This window comes from Camelus ferus, chromosome 30 (assembly GCF_009834535.1).
Source record: "Camelus ferus isolate YT-003-E chromosome 30, BCGSAC_Cfer_1.0, whole genome shotgun sequence".
NCBI classification, from domain to species: Eukaryota; Metazoa; Chordata; class Mammalia; order Artiodactyla; family Camelidae; genus Camelus; species Camelus ferus.
Window position 1 is genome coordinate 16,615,928 of NC_045725.1, and position 18,922 is coordinate 16,634,849.

General features: G+C 43.3%; 1 protein-coding gene across 1 annotated transcript in view; it reads right to left on the reverse strand.

Annotated features, from left to right (window-relative positions):
• MRO (maestro) overlaps positions 1-18,922 on the reverse strand; it is a 59,671-nt gene that overhangs the window by 12,844 nt on the left and 27,905 nt on the right. Inside the window, 2 exon segments of the mRNA XM_032470448.1 lie at positions 267-291; positions 2,652-2,779. Coding sequence (XP_032326339.1) covers positions 267-291; positions 2,652-2,779 — 153 coding nt within the window.

Here is an 18,922-nt window from a genome sequence, read left to right on the forward strand (position 1 = left end):
CAGAGCTCATCTCCATCTCTGGAGCAGGAAAAGCGAAGCATTTCTCACCGGGTAGGCTGGGCCTCTTACATCAGAATCCCCTGGAGAGCTCGTTAGAAGCCCCAGGCCTCCCCCATCATGATGGGAGCGGAATCTCAGGGAGCGTGGGGCCGAAGCACGGCCGCCTTGCTACAGAATGCCTGATGCCTGCACCCACACGCGGCTGGAGGGCCTCCAGGACACCCCAGAGGAAATCAATTAACTCCGGACTGGCCTCCTCCACTCACCTGAGGCCATCAGGCGGGAGAAACCCTGGATTTGAGAGGAACAGGGGGGCCAGACGGCATGAGAGGCCAAAGCATCAGTGTCTTTGCAGAAAAAGGGGGATGAGGGCATAGGTTTGTGAAGCACATTGAATTTCTCTGGCAAAATAAAATTAAAATCGCATCGAGCTGTACAGGCTATGATTTGTACACTCCTCTCGGGAACTATTCTTAAACTAAAAGTTTGCTTAAAAAACAAAAGTAAAAGTGAATCCAGGGTTGCAGAGCCCCTCACCTGGAGCTTTGTGTCTCTTGGGCTTGCCGCTGCTTAAAGGCTTCCCTCCACCCACCTGTCCTGCTGCCCGGGTCTCCCTTCCCTCCTTTCTGACAAATTAAGTCCTTTAGGCCCAACCCAGTCAAACAAAAGGATCATTTCCATCTGTTGTCAGAAGGGATCTCCAAGAGGAAGGTTTAAACAAACTACGGAGAAACAGAGTATATGGATTCTAAGATTTCTTAGGTGCCTTAACTCCACCTACAAGCCCACTGGCCCCCAAACAGCTATCCTTCACCATGAGAGCTAGGTTTTTCTGGGGGTGCTCCGGTCATCCCAGGTTCCTCGTCTAGCATGACTGAGTCCGAAGGCCACCCGCACACCTTGAGCCGCAGGCAAGGCTCTGCTCGTAGCTTCATTCATCCCTGTGCAGTTTCTTCCACAAATTCCTCTCCCTCTGGGAAGTCCTTCCCTTGGGGGACAGCCCTTCCTGTCCCCAGGTTTCACCATCACCGCAACCCTGCTGCTTGTCTTCATCACGCTGATGTGCTTTTACCCTAGACGCGGATGTGGGGTGACTTAGATGAGTTTTGGGCTTTATGCTGACTCCCAGATGCCTTTGCAAATTTAAATCCCTCTGACTCAAAATATTAGGTTTATAGTCAATAATCCTTTTACTTATTGAAACCAAAAGCTGTATTATGAAGGCCAACATTACAAAACACGTTAATCTCATCTGTAAAATAAGGGAAAGAAACTTCAATTTCTAACAATTCTTCCAACACTGAACTTACTAATGATAATAATAATATTAATAGCTACCATTACTGGATACTCCCTGCATGCTAGGCGCTAAATTTAGCACTTTGTATACACTGCAGGAGAAGCTATTTTAGCTGGCCTCTGCTTAACCAACCTGCCAGGTTAACCATATTCTGCAGGCCCTCGGTGAACCGTACTAACCAATGCACTGGCTGATAGCACCCAGTCCCAACTGCTGCTCCAACCGTCCTCACACGCTCACCAAGAATCAGCTTCCGACAGCTCTACTTGTTACTGTAATTGTGAAATTTAAATACCATAAAAAACTGATGAAATAGGAGTATACAAAGAAAGGAAGTTGTCTCTGGGAAAGTGAAATTGAATATTTTGGAAGGATTCACCAAGGGGAAGCCGCCAGAAAACTGCTATCCAGCTAGAATTCATGTGGACAGGAGAGGTTTGGAAATAGTCTCCATAATCTGAAAAGATTTACTGGAATTGGAATGATTGTGCAGAAAGTGATTTTACTTGTGTCTTCCGGGATGTCTCACTACATTGAAAGAAACCAAAACTAGAAGTCAGAGATAAAGTACTACGTGTGTGGCTTATGCAAGAAAGACTACTCAAAAAAACTCCAACTAGAGGATCCACGTTCAAAGAAAAGGCCGTGACCCTACATTAAAGAGTGGGAAGTTCTATATTTTAAAGTAAAATATTTGAGCTATGTATCATCTTTTGTGATTCTCCACTTCAACCAGCTTCTTCCATAAGCTCTCTAAAATCCAGTCTCAATCTCTCAGATAAGAGGCTTTCCTGTATTTCATTTGATCTTTAGAATAATCTTGAAAGGTATGTTTAATTATGCCCATTTTAGAGAAGGAGAAACTGAGGCTTTAGAGTAAGGTAAACAATTTACCCAAAGTAAAACAGCTGGTAGTGGCAGAGTGGAATGCCAGACTCCGAGATCTGTACTTCCAGACTCCGAGATCTGTACTTCCCGTCACTGTGTTCTAGACTTTATCCATCTCCTAGACGCTGTCCTGCGTGCTGACCAGGTAAGGACACACCGCATAGACACTTCAGTCTGAAGTATCAGTATCTTCCCTTCAGTCCCCCCACCGCCATCTAAAGCTCTTTGATGAGTTAATACAAAGATCTATAATCAATCCATTGGTCATAGGTGGACATAGTTTGTGAGAAGGAAAAAAATGGCTTCATTAACATCGCCCGCTTCAGTTTTACAAAGAGAACGTCGTCAGCTCTCTCTGATACAGTGACCCGAATGACATTCCAGAGAAAGCTAGGGAACCCAAGTGCACCGCGGCCTCTTCCCGCTGGCGTCTGGGCCGCCCCGGCCGGCAGCCGGCCCTTACCTGCGGCCGTCACGTGGTGAGTGCGGCGGGTGTGGCTGAGCTCAGGTCCTGGGCGACGCAGAGATCCGCTGTTCCCGGGGTAGAAGCCAGATGGAATGACTCGGCTCAATTTTTCCAGCCTTGAATTCCTAACACAAAAGAGGGGAAATGAGAGGGTGAAGCAGGCTCTGTTCAGGATAACGGGTGAGCACAGAGTGTTGGAAAGTGAAAATCATAATGAGGAAAAAAAATCAAAGTTTAATTGGTATTGAAGTGGGGGAGGGACTTGTCCTCTGATACCCACAAGGTTGTTCTCGGTGGGCACAAGCATTCCTGGTGCCCTTTACCTCCCCAAACTGGGCTGAGGTGTTTTCCCTCCTTCCCTTTGCTGTGTTTCCCGCTTATTCGTCCTTCATTCCGAGTCTCACCCACAGTTTCTAAAGAAAGAACTGCAATTCTGAGATTCCCTCCCCTGCATCAAATGAAACGGCTCTGCCCAGCGCCGTTCCCCGTGCGGCCACTAGATGGCGGCATCACTCAGTGGACGGGTTCCAGGCAGCCTCCGCACAAAGCCGCCGCTAAGGCGCTTCCTCCCGTAATCCTATTCCAGAGGCCTTTAATCTCAGGACGGGACACTGTGTTCCAGGCCAAGCAGCCTCATTGTGACTGACTGGTGCACCAACAGCCAGAGCTTTGACCGTTGATGCCCCTTCCTGCCCAACAAACGTCACAGGTCCTGAAACGACCGATTTAAACTCTATACCATTTAAATGATTTATTTGGAAAGCCAAACCAAACCAAAACCTGGGTATAACAATACTTGCAGAATTTGGGAGCCTCCGTTCCCCCATCATTCCTCCTTCCCTGGACAATCCACCCAAGTGCATAAATCTATTTATCAATAATTACTTATTGTCTGGCTCTGTGTCAGGTAACTTTGGCAATGTGCCCTAAAAGGAAAAAGTGGTATTTTCAAAGCTCTAGGAGCTTATTGTTTTGCTAACAGGCAACATTGATTGAATATTTCTATGTGCCAAACATTGGGGTACATACTACACAGACTATCTTGTTTGATTCTTGGGTTAGCACTCTTATTATGATCCTCATTTTAAGAATGGGGACATTGAGGCACAGAGGTGACCTTGACAAAGATGACACCATTAATTAGTGGTAGTTAAAATTCAACCACAGGCAGGCTCACGTCAGAGCTTAGACTCCTAGCCACAATGCTAGGCAGTGGGCAAGTTTGGGAAATCTAACTGGGAGGCAGGTGGACAAACGTAAACCACAGAAGTATGTTGGAGTGGAATGTTGGAAGGAAAAAGCAGAAGGAGAGAAAACCAATGCCCTGAGAAAATAAGAATGAGGCTAGAACAATAAAAGGGTAGAGGGTTAAGAGGTACAAACCATTAGGTTTAAAATACTCTACAAGGACAGATTGCACAACACTGGGAATATAGCCAATATTTTATAATAACTATAAAAGGGGTAGAATCTTTAAAAATTGTGAATCACTATAGTGTACATCTGTAAAGTATATAGTATTTTACAGCAACTATATTTCAATTTAAAAATTTAGAAAAAATTCAATTCAATTTTTTAAAAAAGAAGAATGTGGGAAGGATATAGCTCATGGTAGAATGTGTGCTTAGCTTGCAGGAGGTCCTGGGTTCAATCCCCAGTACCTCCACTTAAAAATAAATAAGTAAATAAACCTAATTACCTAACCCCCCTGCAAAATAAAATAAAGAATGAGGCTAAAACAAAACCCTCTTTGGATTGGGCACACAAGGGCACCCCGGGTGACCTCTGAGATTGCAATTTCAACCAAGAAAGGAAACTAGACTGCTGAGCTCAGGGGCTCTGTGCAAAGAGGAAATGGAGACTTGCTGCAAAAGGAAGGTAATAAATAGACTAGAAGAGGGAGCAAGGTCAAGAAAGGCATTTCGGCTTTGTTGTGTGATTTTAAAATAGAATAAAGCTTGGGCATGTTTGAAAACAGTTGCAAGGGAGACCTAAGATGTGTCTAGTGCAGGCAGTGAAAAGTGGAATGGGAAGAGATGAAGGGAGGAGACACGGGCACAGGTTGGGGACAGGGTTAGCTCTGGAGGAGGGGAAGAGAGAAATGCCATCCACCCCCTTTTTTGTCTGAAGCTGAGAGACAACCGCAGAGACGGAGATACATCAACATGAGAATGAGAAGGATGAGCGAGTTCAATTCATCCAAATTAGCCTCAGTCTTCTTGGTAAAATGGGAGTCGGATTATCTGCCAAGAGTGGCAATAAGATGGGGGAGGTCATATCCTCGCACCGAACTAATCCATGCAGTACTTAGGATGACTGAAAGGCAGATACATTTAAACCAGGCCACGGAGGCAGCTGGAGAAGGGAACTCTGCACTGCAAGGGTCAGGATTCTCTGGCAAGTCTCCCTGGTGCCCCAGGACTGAAATGTACCCGCCCCGCCCCCCGCATGCCCAGAAACACATCAGATACACTATTAATAACCCCTCCTGTCTAAAGTTTCTTTGTATTCAGGTGTTGAGACATTTGGCAGAGAGATAATGTCTTCTTCATTTGCCAAATGGGAAAACGAAAAGGCAGACAAGTTTTCCCGTTTGGCTTAAAGCCACAGAGAAAATCAGGGCAAAACCGGAATTGGTACCCAGGAAACTTACTGATCCAACTCAGTTCAATTAAGTATCTCCCACAAAGGGCATGGAAGGGCTAATGGCCCCAAAGCTACCCAGACACAGCACAAGCTTGGGAAGCATCCAGACCAGGACGTGATGCCAAGAGAACTAAGGTTCTCCTTACATGGCCTTACGACACAGCACAGTTCTGCTGGGAATTTGAGGGGAAGTTTCTCTGATAATTCAGTTGCAACATATTGATGTACTAAAGGCATGATGTCCTTCACCTACCATAATTATTTAGTTTTATTGTTTAACGACTCTATTTCTCACTCTCAATTAATATTTCCTTATTGTCAGGAGCACACAGGGCTGATGCCACTGGAAAAATCAAAGAGGGTAATTATTTACTCTGCCTTACTAATGAAAAGGGCAACAGGCAGAACTAAATCAATCAACAATTCCCTTTCAATTTAGACTTGGAAAATGAGGACAAATGACAGTCACTGATCAACTTGGTTTCTCAGCAGCATCAGGATTTTCAGAAGACACTCCTTCTGTGATTGTGAGCAGTCACATCTGGAAATGTGTTTAGAAAGGATGGTTTTTAGTTTCCTCCCTCTCATCTTCTTTTAGGAAATACCCCCAGGTCAGGCCAAACCCTCTCTTGATTTTTTTCCCTTCTAAAAAGAAATTTTAGCTGCCTGCTTGGCCACAAACTGGGAATACCAACTTCTCATTCATTCATTCATTCATCATTCTTCAAATGTTTATGGAGATCACACTTTCAACAAGGCAGAGGTCTCGTCAGACAGCCCTGTTTAGCAGTTTAGCAGGGAGAGACAGAGCAAGGGGTTCTACGGGGCAGGTGTAGTGCAGGTGTGGGGGCCCAGGTGGAGGATCCCGGATGAGTCAGGTAACCACATGCTCCCCAGCCTCTTCCACAAGCCACCGGCACTGATGGCAGAGCCCAGAGCTACCTGGGCAAGGGGACATCCCTCGGGAGGCACGTCTCAAATATCATCCCGTTTGCCTGCCACTCTGCAACATAGCTGGTCTGCTCTCATAGACTAGGAATGGACTTTTTGTCTCAAGTCTTTGTATAAAGCAGGTACCACAGGGAGAAGCACCGGGTTTATCAAACACCCTCTGGCACAGGGAAGCCAGCGCCTCCTGCTGCCCAGATGGAGAAGCCGAGTGAAGGTGCTCCAGTCCTACAAAGTCTAAGACCGGAAAACTGCTCCCAGCCATTTCCTTGTCCCACCCACCATCCAGCTGTCCTCTGTTTTCCTGACTTTTTTACTTGACAGTCATCATTCATAGCAGAATGCAAAAATTACATTCAAATTCCCATAAATAGCCTGAGATGATCTCTGAAAATGGTTCACGACCCACTTGACCCAGAAAACCCACAAAATCATGCCAGTTGAGAGGTTCAAATCTGCCTGTCCACTGCCCAGACTATCAAAGTAGGCATCTCTGAAAAGCCACCAAGTCTCTGAAAGATGTCATTAGACAGAAGCAAGGCATGCCACTCCATTGTCACAGTAGTGGACTGTCCAGGTCAAACCCTGGGGCTGGCGTGGAGTCGCTGGCCCCCAAAAAAGTGCTGAGTTTTTGCTGCAAATGCTTTAAAAAATGCAGAGAAGAATCCTGAACCTAAGTGTTCTGACGTCGATTCTCTCTGGTCAAAGAGCTCATCTGGGGAAAAAAACCCGCAAGATGTGCCCCGGGTTTACAGAGCTCGTGGTCAGATTAACCTCCATGCGAACTCCTTCCGGTGAGCCCTACTGAAAAAGGGCAGATTGTTGCACAGAAGAAATAAGATATCCCAGAAGAAACTGAAGAAACAAAAACTTATGGTGCAGGAATAAATTCAGCACAAAATAAATGCAAAGAAAAGTTTAAAAGAAAAGTTCAAGTGTTAACACCTCTTCTATCTGAAACATTAACTACCCTCACAGCATCACCAATACCCCTACTTCCAAAAACTAATCATAAACGTATACATTTTCCAGCCCAACTGGTTAAATCGATAGCAATCAATGAACTGCGTTGAACTACGAAGTTTAACAGAATCAGTTGAATCCAGAAAACGTTCTGTGCTGTCTTACCTGAGCTAGGCAACCCGGCTCCTGCCTCAGGACTCATCCTGATGAAGGGCAAAGTGGTTACCCCCAGGAACACGGCTGTCCTTTAAACAAGCTTGGGGCTGGCTGTAAGCTGCCTTTTGTCCTTGAAGATGAAACATAGAGCAGATTAGAGTTTTATCACCAGAGGGAAATACATAATAAGACCTTTTTAGGCTATCTGCCCCTGATAATTGCTAGAGATTCATTACAGGCCGTGCAGTTTTGCAAACTTTGAAGATTCTCATGTTCATTTCCTGTTTCTGCAAGAGCCCAGGGAGAAAGCTCCACGTGCTTCACTGTTGAAGAGAATTAGATCCATCTGTCGCACCGTGAGAGGAAAATCAACCCCAGGGACATGACCACGTGTCATCTGCTCCCTGCTTTTAACACCCCAAGCATTCTAATGTTCATTGTCATGTTGTCCCCAGAAGTCATTGGAGGGGGGTCATTTTCAGGGCTCTTTGACCAGTAGGGACACTGAGGGGCAGGCAGAGTGGGTGGGGGACTTGCCCAAAGTCTCAAAGCTGGATGGTGAGGCTGGGCTTCCTCTCCTGCTCTGAGCAGCCGGATTCTGCCACTCAGCTCTGCGGGCCACTCCTCTCTCTGTGGCCTTCCTTTCTCCCACCCTTGACCTTTCCTCACTTTGTTTTCTCCCCTCCTCCCCCACTTTCCTTGTCTCCATTTCCAGTTTGCTGGGGGCATTGCTTCACAGGTCCCTTCCTCCTCAATGAAACTTTCCCTTCAGTTTTGCGATCACAGTGGAATCCAACAGAATCCGGGTGTGAGTGCCGGGAGTGTTGACATTTTCTGACAATGAGAACAACACCGGGCACAATTTGACCAACAGAACAATACCCCTGTGCCCAAAAGTGCTTTACAGAGTGGGCTGGTTTAGAAATCCGGGCTCTTGTTGGGACAGTTGACCCTTCCTTGAAGGACTGGAGAACACTGCGGGAGTAGAGCCTTCCTGTCTACAGCCCACGCCGGCTGTCTTCCAACAATTCCATTGACCCCATAATACCGGCCTCCCACTGTAGCCCCATCACAGTGTTACTGCACTTTTCCTGATACTGTTCATTTAATTCCTCCAGAAAAGAACAAAAGAAGACAATTTCATCAACATGAATCTGTTCAGGAATCAAGTCTGAGCCTAGAACAGCTGTTTCTCTCTCCTGCTGGTCTCTGTTCCTTCAAAAGTTACATTAGATCATCCCCAGAAAGGAAGGGAAAGCAGGGAACAAGCAAATCACCCAATTTTACCCACAAGGATTTTTTTTTTTTTTTTTGTAGCTTTTAAGTAATTCTGTTCTCACTCTTTCTTACAACCTCAGGTAAATGAAAGCTGACCTGTGCTCAAAACAACACAGTATGTTTTAGATCTTAGAATCAGCCACTAATCTCTCAAAACTGATGTCCACGGGTGCAGCCATTTTGGATCAGAAGTTGACAATCTCTATCAAAAGCCCATGTGCCTGTGCCCTTTGAGTCAGCAGTTCTGCTGATAGTCATTCACCCCGGGCCATGGTGACCTTGTGCAAATTAGAAAAAAAGAACCCCTTCCTCAAGACAGTTTACGTCTATTTCCAGAAAAATTATCACAATAAGTATTTAAAGTTATGATATTTACAAAATGACTGGTGCCCACACAGATGAGGCACTTTGTGCAGTGTACAACCTATGCAACTGTGTACATTAACCCTGGTTCCCTTAAGAATACGTAGGAAGGCCATCAGGATATATGTAAAAAGGTGTTCATTGGAACATTATTTTGCAATAGTAAAAGAAAATTGTTGCAATATCCATCAGCAGGGGACAGTTTAAGTAAATTAGGGTAGCTTTACACAATAGAATGCTAGGGAGCATTATATAAAGAACAAGGTAGATCTGTATGTGCTGATACAGAGATGTTCAAGATATATTATTAAGTAAAAAAAGCAAGATACAGGAGAGAATATATTATAATTCAGTGAATGTAAATTTGAAAAAATAAATATACTGTATAGCCATTTTTTTTTCTTTTGAAAAGACACTCAAGAAGTCATTAACAGGAGTCTCCTGGGAGGAGAGTCATTGGGTGAGGAAGGAAGCTTTTAGTTCAAATGTAAACCTTTTTGTGTAGTTTGAATTTTTCTCACCAAATACATTTATGACTTTCAATTTAAAAAAATCGACAGGGATTATCAGAATAGAAAGTTACAGGTCCTTTTTATTTCTTACACTTTTCAACATCAAAGAAAATCTAAGAAATATGTTTTAATTGCTGTGCACATCCACCCACAGAATACGGTAAAAATTAAACTGGAGTGTTTTGTCTGTTTCTTCGAGCGATGAGGGCTGAGGAGGGCAAGGAGAAGGAAGGCTGGTGGTAAAGCAGGAAGGCAAAGCCTCTGTGTGTATCTCTTAGGATGTTTTTGCCTCTCAATTCATGCTTCTGAAAACAAACAAATACTAAATTCATGTGTCTGTTAGACAACTAATATATTTAATCATAGAACAAGAGTATCATTAATCCTACTTCTTTTATTAATTCAATTTGAGTTGGTGTCAACTCAGTGTTTCCAGAATTGCCCATCATTTAAAACCCAGGGACCTGGTAGAAAGCTGCTAACCATGTGTTACTTCACTTTATAGGACAAAGTGGGCTCAGAAGAATGAGATTCGCTGTCTTTCTCTCTTCCTTTTTGATCCCGTGAAAACAGAATTCTAATGGTTCCTTTCTATTTGTTCCTGAAATTAAACCTCTATTAAAATACAAGTAAAGCTGAATTCATTATTACAAATTTGATGCTAAGAATTCACTTTCCCAAATGAGTATTTATTTAAGCTACATCTACAGTATCCCAAAAAAGAGAGAGAGAAGGAAAAAAGAGATTGTTCTTGGATGAGCAGAAATGACATTTAATATTATTAAGTAACATAGCAACCCCATATCTAACAACAGAGTGACTTTTTTTTTTTTTTCTTAGAAAAGAACTATTTGTATTTCTTTAAAAAAGATTTCCTTCAGGGGCGGTTGTAGGAGGAGAGCACTCTGAATGTGATAAATTTCACAGAACATTTTCTGCATCGGAGTTTTGTATTTTGAATCATGCATTTGTTACAGTGTTCAGAGTATCAGACCTTGATTTTGATTACAAGTTATATATACACACTCCATTGTCCTACACATTGGAAAATAAGTTTTAAATACTGAACACTTTCCAGGGCAAGGTCTTCCCTCGAGACATTAATGTAACAAAATCCTTTTTCTAACCTGTTGAATTTCTGTTTGGAGGCTGATTATTTAGAGCCCCTGTATTTAATTGCTGACCGCGTTTGCCTTGGTTGCCCTGGCTGTGTCATTAAACAAATATTTATTCATTCAGTAAACATTTATGGAGGGTCTCCTTGGTTCCAGTCTTTCTGCCCAACACTAGAGTATAGCGAATAGAAAGAGAAATATACAGCTAAAAATACATGACCCCTGCCATCTGGGAGGTCACAAGCTGGCAGGCTATGGGCTCCTTTGTCCCATGTCCATTAGGATGTTTGTTCTGTACCATCAGGGCCAGGACTCAAGTAAAGCGGAGTCGCTTACGATGGAGTTTAGGAGACACACGCTCCTGGGTGTGCAGGTGCGGACAGGCACCTGAGAGTGAAGGTCTCAGTAGATTTTGAGCTCTGGGGCTCCCAGCTTCACCCTGGTCCTGCTGGCACCCTCACCCGGCCACCTGGCTGCCTGCCTCCCCACTTTCTGCTGCCCTTCTCAGTTCACAGACACACTCTCTCTTTTCTCAGTCACATCCCCCAAAATGTCTACACTCGGTGTCTACGTTTCGATGCCCAGAGGTACGCAACACTCCCTGTAACTACTCCTCATTTAACTGCTTCTTCCAGGCCTTGCTCAAACCCCACCCTGAAAGTCCTCCCCAGGCCTAAGAGCCTGATAAGTTTCTCCCTGTGCACCTGCACGCACTCCTACGAAGGCCCTTGTCACTAGCCAATTTGTATTCAAATTATTACATGGGAACCTGTCTCCCCGAGACAGGGTTGCGAGCCTCTGGAAAGCAAGGCCTGTGTTCTAGTCTTTGCAGATCTCGCTCCAAACCTGTGGGACCCAGCAGTGTTTTCCACAGGTGTGTGTCTTAGTCCACCCAGGCTGTAGAGTCAAATTACCACAGACTGGGGGGCTTAACAACACACGTTTATTTCTCACAGTTCTGGAGGCAGCCAAGTCCGAGATCAAGGAGCCAGCAGATGCCGTGTCTGATGAGGGCTGGCTTCCTGGTTTGCAGACGGCCGTCTCTTGGTGTGTCCTCATGTTGCAGAGAGCAGAGAGAGGAAGCAGGCTCTCTCCTACCTCTTCTTGTAAAGGCACTAATCCCATTCCTGAGCGCTCTACTCTCATGACCTAATCACCCCCAAAGCCCCCACCTCCAAATACCATCACACTGGGAATTAAGTTTCAACATATGGATTTGGGAAGGAACACGAACATTTTATGTAGATCAGGGTTAATTTAAAGTTTGGCTTTTACTCCATCAACAGATGACTGGATAAAGAAGATGTGGTGTGTACGTGTACACACACACACACACACACACACACACACACACACACACACACACACACACACACAGAGTGGAATAGTACTCAGTCATAAAAAAGAATAAAATAATGCCATTTACAGCAACATGGATGAACCTGGAGATCATCATTCTAAGTGAAGTAAGCCAGAAAGAGAAAGAAAAATACCATATGATACTGCTTATATGTGGACTCTAAAAAAAAAAAAGACACAAAAGAATTTATCTACAAAACAGAAACAGACTTACAGACATAGAGAACAAACTTACGGTTACCAGAGGTTAAAGGGGGTAGCAAGGGATAATTTGGGAATTAGAAAATTGCTCCTCTTGGGGAGTGATGGAAATGTTAGCTATCTTGATTGTGATAGTGGTTTCATTGGTGTATACATCTATCAAAATTCATCAAAGCGTACATCTGAAGTATGTGTCTTCAGGTATTTTAGATATAGTCTTTACCAAAAAAAAGGTGTACTAAGAAACAAATTTTATTTATTTATTTATTTATTAAGAAACAAATCTTGGGAAGGAGGGTTTAGCTCAGCGATAGAGTGTGTGCTTAGCATGTATGAGGTGCTGGGTTCAATCCCTAGTATCTCCATTTTATAATTAATTAATTAATTAATTAACTTAATTACCTCTCCCCCCTAAAAAATCCCACAAAAACAAATCTTTTCTATTTATGAAAGCAAGATTCATGAAGTAATCTACTAAGAATTTTATTGACTCAATTGAAGTACTGTACGTACTTCACAGTAATCAGAATCCATTTGTTTACATATAATTTTTTTCCTATTATTCAGATCTCCTTCAATTCAGTGCAAATGAATAAAACCTTATTCATTTGAAGGCTTTATTCGGAGATTACTGAAGTAATTCTCTATGTCTAATTCCTGGCTCTAAGATGTACTGTGGCCTTAGGCAAGTTATTTTAATACCTGTAAGGCTCAGGTGTGTTATCTGTACAATGGAAAAAAATCTTGTGAGATTTGTGAGGATTAAATGTGAAAATGTTTGGGTTTTTTTCTTTACCATTTTTTACAGTGATTCTTTCTTTCTTTCTTTCTTTCTTTCTTTCTTTCTTTCTTTCTTTCTTTCTTTCTTTCTTTCTTTCTTTCCTTCCTTCCTTCCTTCCTTCCTTCCTTCCTTCCTTCCTTCCTTCTTTTTGAGTGCAGTCATTCCTAAAGGATGGCCACTGTATATTTTAGGTTGATTTTTTGGCACTACTATAGTTATTTGGGGTATGAATGAATTACTTTTGTAAAACTAAAATCCTCTTATTGACATTTTATTCAAATAAATCCAGTTGTTTTCCATTAGTTTTAGTAATTTTTTTCCATAAGACTAAGAAGAGCTGTTTACCGATGTATCCCATAGCAATAGGCCATATAAATTAGAAATGCTTTTAGCTGTGAGTAATGGGAACTACAACCCATAATAGTGTCTGAAACAAATAAAAGTTGTTTTTGTTTTATTTTATCTTGCATGACACAAAATCCAGAAAAGCAAAATTCTTACCAGAAGTCCCTCAGCACCTTTTCTCTAATGTATTTCTGGCCAGAACTAGCTACATGGATGCTTCCTTCCAATTGCAAGAGAGGCAAGAAAATCAAGTATCTGGTAAAAGAAAGATGGATTCCCACAGTTTTCTAAGACTAATACTGACTCATCAACCGAACCAAGATGCATTACCAACAGGAACAAAATTAAGAATTTTTTTTAGCAAGAATGAAGATTAAGGGTGGATAAGATATTGGTAATACGATCTGATGCATGAACTTCTACTCAGCAAAAGTCACCTGCAGGACTGTGAAGCACTGCTCTCTACCCTTCGTCTGGCACCCATATCTTCCATCAGTTGTGAAACTCTCAGATACTTCACGGTAATTCAGATTGAACATGTATAAATCTCAATATTTTGTTATGTTTGCTCTATTATAAAAAGAACTCTTTAAAGGCAAAAGGCTGGATTTCTGAGATGATTTCTTGAGATTTCCCACAGATCTGAGACCTACAATTCAAAATTCAATGTAAGGGGGGAGGGTAGAGCTTAGTGGTAGAGTGCATGCTTAGCATGCACGAGGTCCTGGGTTCGATCCCCAGTAGCTCCACTAAATAAATAAAAAAATAAATCTAGTTACCTCCCCTCACCCCCTCACCCCAAAAAAGTTAAACTAAAAAGGTTTTTTTTAAGTTCTATGTAAGAACAGTAACTGTGCTGTGTTTACTTCTTATATTAGTATATTTTGTACTATGCCTTTATCTGGACCTTATTCAAGGTATATTATCTGTTAGAATTTCAAGATCTTTTCTGCAGTTTATTTTCCCTCGATAAGTTAACTATCTGTACTTTTCCTATGAATGCCTTTCCAACCAGTTTGAACCAATATCATTCAATCATTCTACAAACATTTTACAAAGCTCTTGTTTTGTGCCTTCACTCTGGGAATATCAAGATGCAGAAGAAACCATTTTTTGTCTACAAGCACTTTATAAGCTGGGAGAGAGATAGATTTATAAGCCAATAACGTTTAAGAAATTGAGTATCATAGGTGCTATCAGAGAATTACAAAGGTGAAGGAGAGAGAAGGGCAGGAGTGGTCAGTTCTTGATGAGATGAGTCAGAATTCTTAAGAATCTGAGTCATTAACATCAGAGAACCTCTCCAGATCTAGCATTTTCTGACTAGATTGTATCTTTAAGGGATTGGTTCAGACTTGCTTTCCCTTGTAATTGCATGTGCCATAAACTCTTCAATTAAAGACTTGTTAGTAGGGGAAAGTCTGTGTTCTCATTGATGACAGATCTGTTCACCTTTGCCTATCACCATGATCTCTGGTTCGTGGGAAGGTAACCAAAGGGAAATTTGATTTCCCAGTTTCGTTCAGGGCCAGTGGGAAACCACTCGCTTTTTTGCCTTTTGGCCAGCTCAGCTACCCTGACACACATCTGTATACAACGCTAGCAAGGAAGCAGGCATCTACACGTGATCACCAGCTTCTGAATTCACTCCCTCCACTTTTAGCTAAATGAAGATGAAATTAGAAATTCAGTGATGTCGTGTATCCACTAGTGTTTCCAAACTACAGATTGTCTCATTAACCGGTCATGAAATCAATTCAGTGGGTCTTAATCGGCTTTTTGGAAAAGAAATAGAATAGGGGAAAAAATAGAATAGAAAATATCAGAATGCAATTTGCCTAGTAAGATTAAAACTAGTGAAACTTTTGTTGCAGTTGTGTGTGTGTGTGTGTGTATGTGTGTGTGTAGTCACAACATAAATGTACTTCCGTCTATGTCACAAGGAGAAAGTTAAGCCACTGAACTCGACTCTAATCCTCACGAAGGCACTTATTGGCCATGTAACAAATAGTTGTTGAGTTGAGCTCATTTGGATGTGCGTTTGTGTGTTTACACAGCGAATACTGTATGTGTGCACCTCATGGACTCTTGCTGCCCCTCATTTAAAATTTGTGAAAATGAAGGGCAACAGTGGGCTTTCAAAGGTTATCAGATTCAGTAAACGCTCTTTTTCAGGGATAAACCATTCCATTCACCGGGTCTGCTTTATAACCTTTAATCTGGTGTAACCCCACCTGTTGTATAAAACAGCCCCTAAGCTTTCTAAATAGTGTCCTGAAAAAGATCTTACAAAATCCTGAAGTGCAGTGGGTCATTAGCAAACAGAGCCTTCAGATCCTTCTAGATCCTATGCTGATCCGAGCCCCTCCCTCACAGTCAATCAGAGCAGGTCTGCCCAGGATCTGCCCCGGCATTGGTGACGTCACAGCTGCCCGTCCCCAGCTCTCCTTTTTCAGGTCTTGGATGCTGAGTGCTGATCTTTTCTGGCTATAGTGACCCCCCCACCCCTCCTGGCTCAGCCACCAGAGCCTTTGCTCTTCCTGGAAGCCACGTTCTCACTGTCCCTCAGTGGGCAGAGCCTCCACTGTTTCGGAACTAGAATGGTTCTTGGTGCTCCGAGGGTCACATGCTGTACCCAGGAGACTGCAGCTTCCCAGATCTGGGCCAAGCCTAAAGTTACCTGCACCATCTGCTCTTCCATCTCCCTGCCTGCATGTGGTAGATCCTCCTGAGAATTTCTGAGTTCTCTGCCTGCCTGGGAGGAGTGGGGGAGTTGTGGCAGGGGTGTGGGGCTAAGGATGCTGTTGGTAACAAAGATCAGCCTCCGACCTGCTTGCAGTCTGATGGAAAGCATGGCATCTCAAAGGTCCACAGATAACCTGAGTGACCAGGGAGTTAGGCAAGACTCTCAGATGCCTGTCCTCTCTCACCCCACCTGCTCCAAATCAGTGCACCTTTAGCCAGGGCCAGGGCTCTCAGGTTTCACAGCTGCTGCCACAGCATGTGTGTGAGCAGGGGCTTATCATGTGCCCTGTCCACACCCCCGAAGGTCAGGTGTGTTCACGTCATCTAAGCTCAAAACCTTGGGTAGCCCTTGTGAAAGTCCAGCCTGGGCCAGTTAGGTTCTGAGCCACCTCGGCTGCATTGCTGAGCATCCTGAACTCCCTGGCAAACAGGCAAAGGGTGGATGCTTTCACAGTAAGCAGTCGACATTCTGAAAGTCCTCTTTGCCTCTGCCCTGAACCAGATCTACCTTATGCTGAAGGCAGGTGGATTTGTGGGTGTATCTCAGCCTTGTTCCCAGTCAAACCCTCGGCTTTGGGCTGGTTCTCCTTCGTCTCTGCCAGGACCTCCCTGGACCCTGGGACCCCAGGGACCTCTGTTGCCTCCATTGCCTGCCTCTCATCTGAGCACATTCCCATCCTGAGTCAGAAAAGAGCATCCTGGTCAACAGGCAGCCAGGGCTGAATGGTCAAGGAAGCAGGCCTTTCTCCCATTCCTTACAGGTCCTCCCAGTTTTTCAATCATCGTGGATGCTCCCTGGTCTGTTTTGTGCAGAGTCCAGGCCTTCAAGGGGCCTCTGGATTTCTGTGGGAGCAGAGATGTGACTCTGGTAGGATGGAAAGCCAGAACCCACTGCTCAGACAGAATCTGCAAAGGGGTCCATTTTGGTGCCCTTGGTCCAAACACTCCAGCACCCAGTGTCTGTCTCTCAGAGCCATCAAGAGTCCCAGTATCTCAGCAAGGACACCTCATAAATGAGCAACACAAAAATCTTCTAGATGAAGTAGAATTGCTGTAACTCACTGAAGGAGATCCTCCTCGAAAACAGAAGAGAAATTCTTGATCTTTGCTGTGTGATCTGGAAAATCAGTTACATGCAAGAATGTTCTAAGTAAAAAAGCCAGCCACCAGCAAGGAGTTTTTCAGCTGTCACTTGTCTGGTTTTTGGCAGTGCAGCAAAATGGCTAAATCTAGATCTGGGATCAAATCCCAGCCTCGTCACTTAACATCACTTAACCCCTTAAGCCTCCGTTTCTCTGTCTGTAAAACAGGGATAATACCACAGCCTACTGCATTAGGTTGTCATACAGACGGAGAGAATCTACCTTTATGGAGTGTAGTATCTGGCGCATAGGAAACAATAAATGTTAATTATTATTGTTACAATTACAAGAATTGCTGAAAGAGTAGGATAAGGCAATTAAGACTAAAACAAGGGAGAGAGAGTTTATAGACCAGGGTCCTTACTTCAAAATGAAAATTAAAGGGGTGTGGAATAGCTGAGCAGTAGAGTGCATGCCTAGCATGCATGAGGTCCTGGGTTCAATCATTAAAAACTTTTTTTTTAATATATTTTAAAAGGTAAAAATTAAATTAATTCTGTTTCAGTGTATCCTACTTGCTTGCTTTTCCACATGACCAAGCATCGGAGACACAGCACATAGTACAGGGGAAAGAATATGGACCTCAGAGTCAGACTGTGCTCATATCCCTGTCTCCTACTTCCTGGGAGATTTGGGCAAATTACTTAACTTCTCTGAGCCTCAGTTTACTTATCCACAAAATGGAATAATAATAATTAACTTGCTAACAAAAATAGCAGCTGGGCCAGGAGAAGTGGCATCAAAAATAAGCAAATAAAATAAGGGCACACAGGCAGCCCTCTGGAGAGGCCTACGTGGCCAGGGGCTGAGACCTCCTGCCAACAGCCAGCGAAGACCTGAAGCTCCTGCCCACGTGAAGAGGACCTTCCAGCCCCCGTTAAGCCATCAGATGATTGCAGCCCGGGCCAACATCTTGTTTGCAGCCTTAAAAAAAAGTCCGTGAAATAAAACCGCGCATCTAATCTTCCCAAATTTCTGACTCACAGAAACTGAGAAATGGTAAATATTTGTTGATTGAAGCTGCAAAAAAAAAATTATTTGCAGGATTGTGCTGATAATTTAAAAAGCTTCCTCCCTCCACCCCTCATCTCTCCCATGTGCACAAGCAGTTCTTACTCTATGGGAGCCCTTATGACGTTGCACCATATTGTCCCTCCCACTGTAATGTAAATGTCTTCACTGAGGTTGATTTTCTTCTGTTTGTCTTTCATTGTCTGATATTTAGTGCAATCGTTGAACATAGCTGGTGGTCAGTGAATGCTTGCTAGCTCGTTAAATGAGAGAATCACTGAACATGGAAGAAAAATACAGTTGAGAGGACAAATGAAATTCCTTTACTACCCAGATTCCAGGGAACAACCTCAGCACCTGTATCGTAAACTAACCAGGTTGTCTGCTGAGACGTTCTTATTGTAGATGTAATTTGATTTCTGTTTCATCCGAATCTTCACAATAAGTGGTATTACAATGCATCCCACCATACCCCCATGTCCTCTGGGTTCTGTGTTATCTAACCTTGCTTCTCAACATTCCTCTGAGCGAACATCCTTTCTTAAATTATCATTATACATGCATGGCCACACACACAAAAACTCACAAGTCTGGATAAGCTAAACTAAATGAAACCTAAAACTCTCCAAACCCTTAATTATTGTTAACATTTAGATGTAACAAAGATTAAAAAAAACATTTAGATGTAGCCTTCTAAGATTTT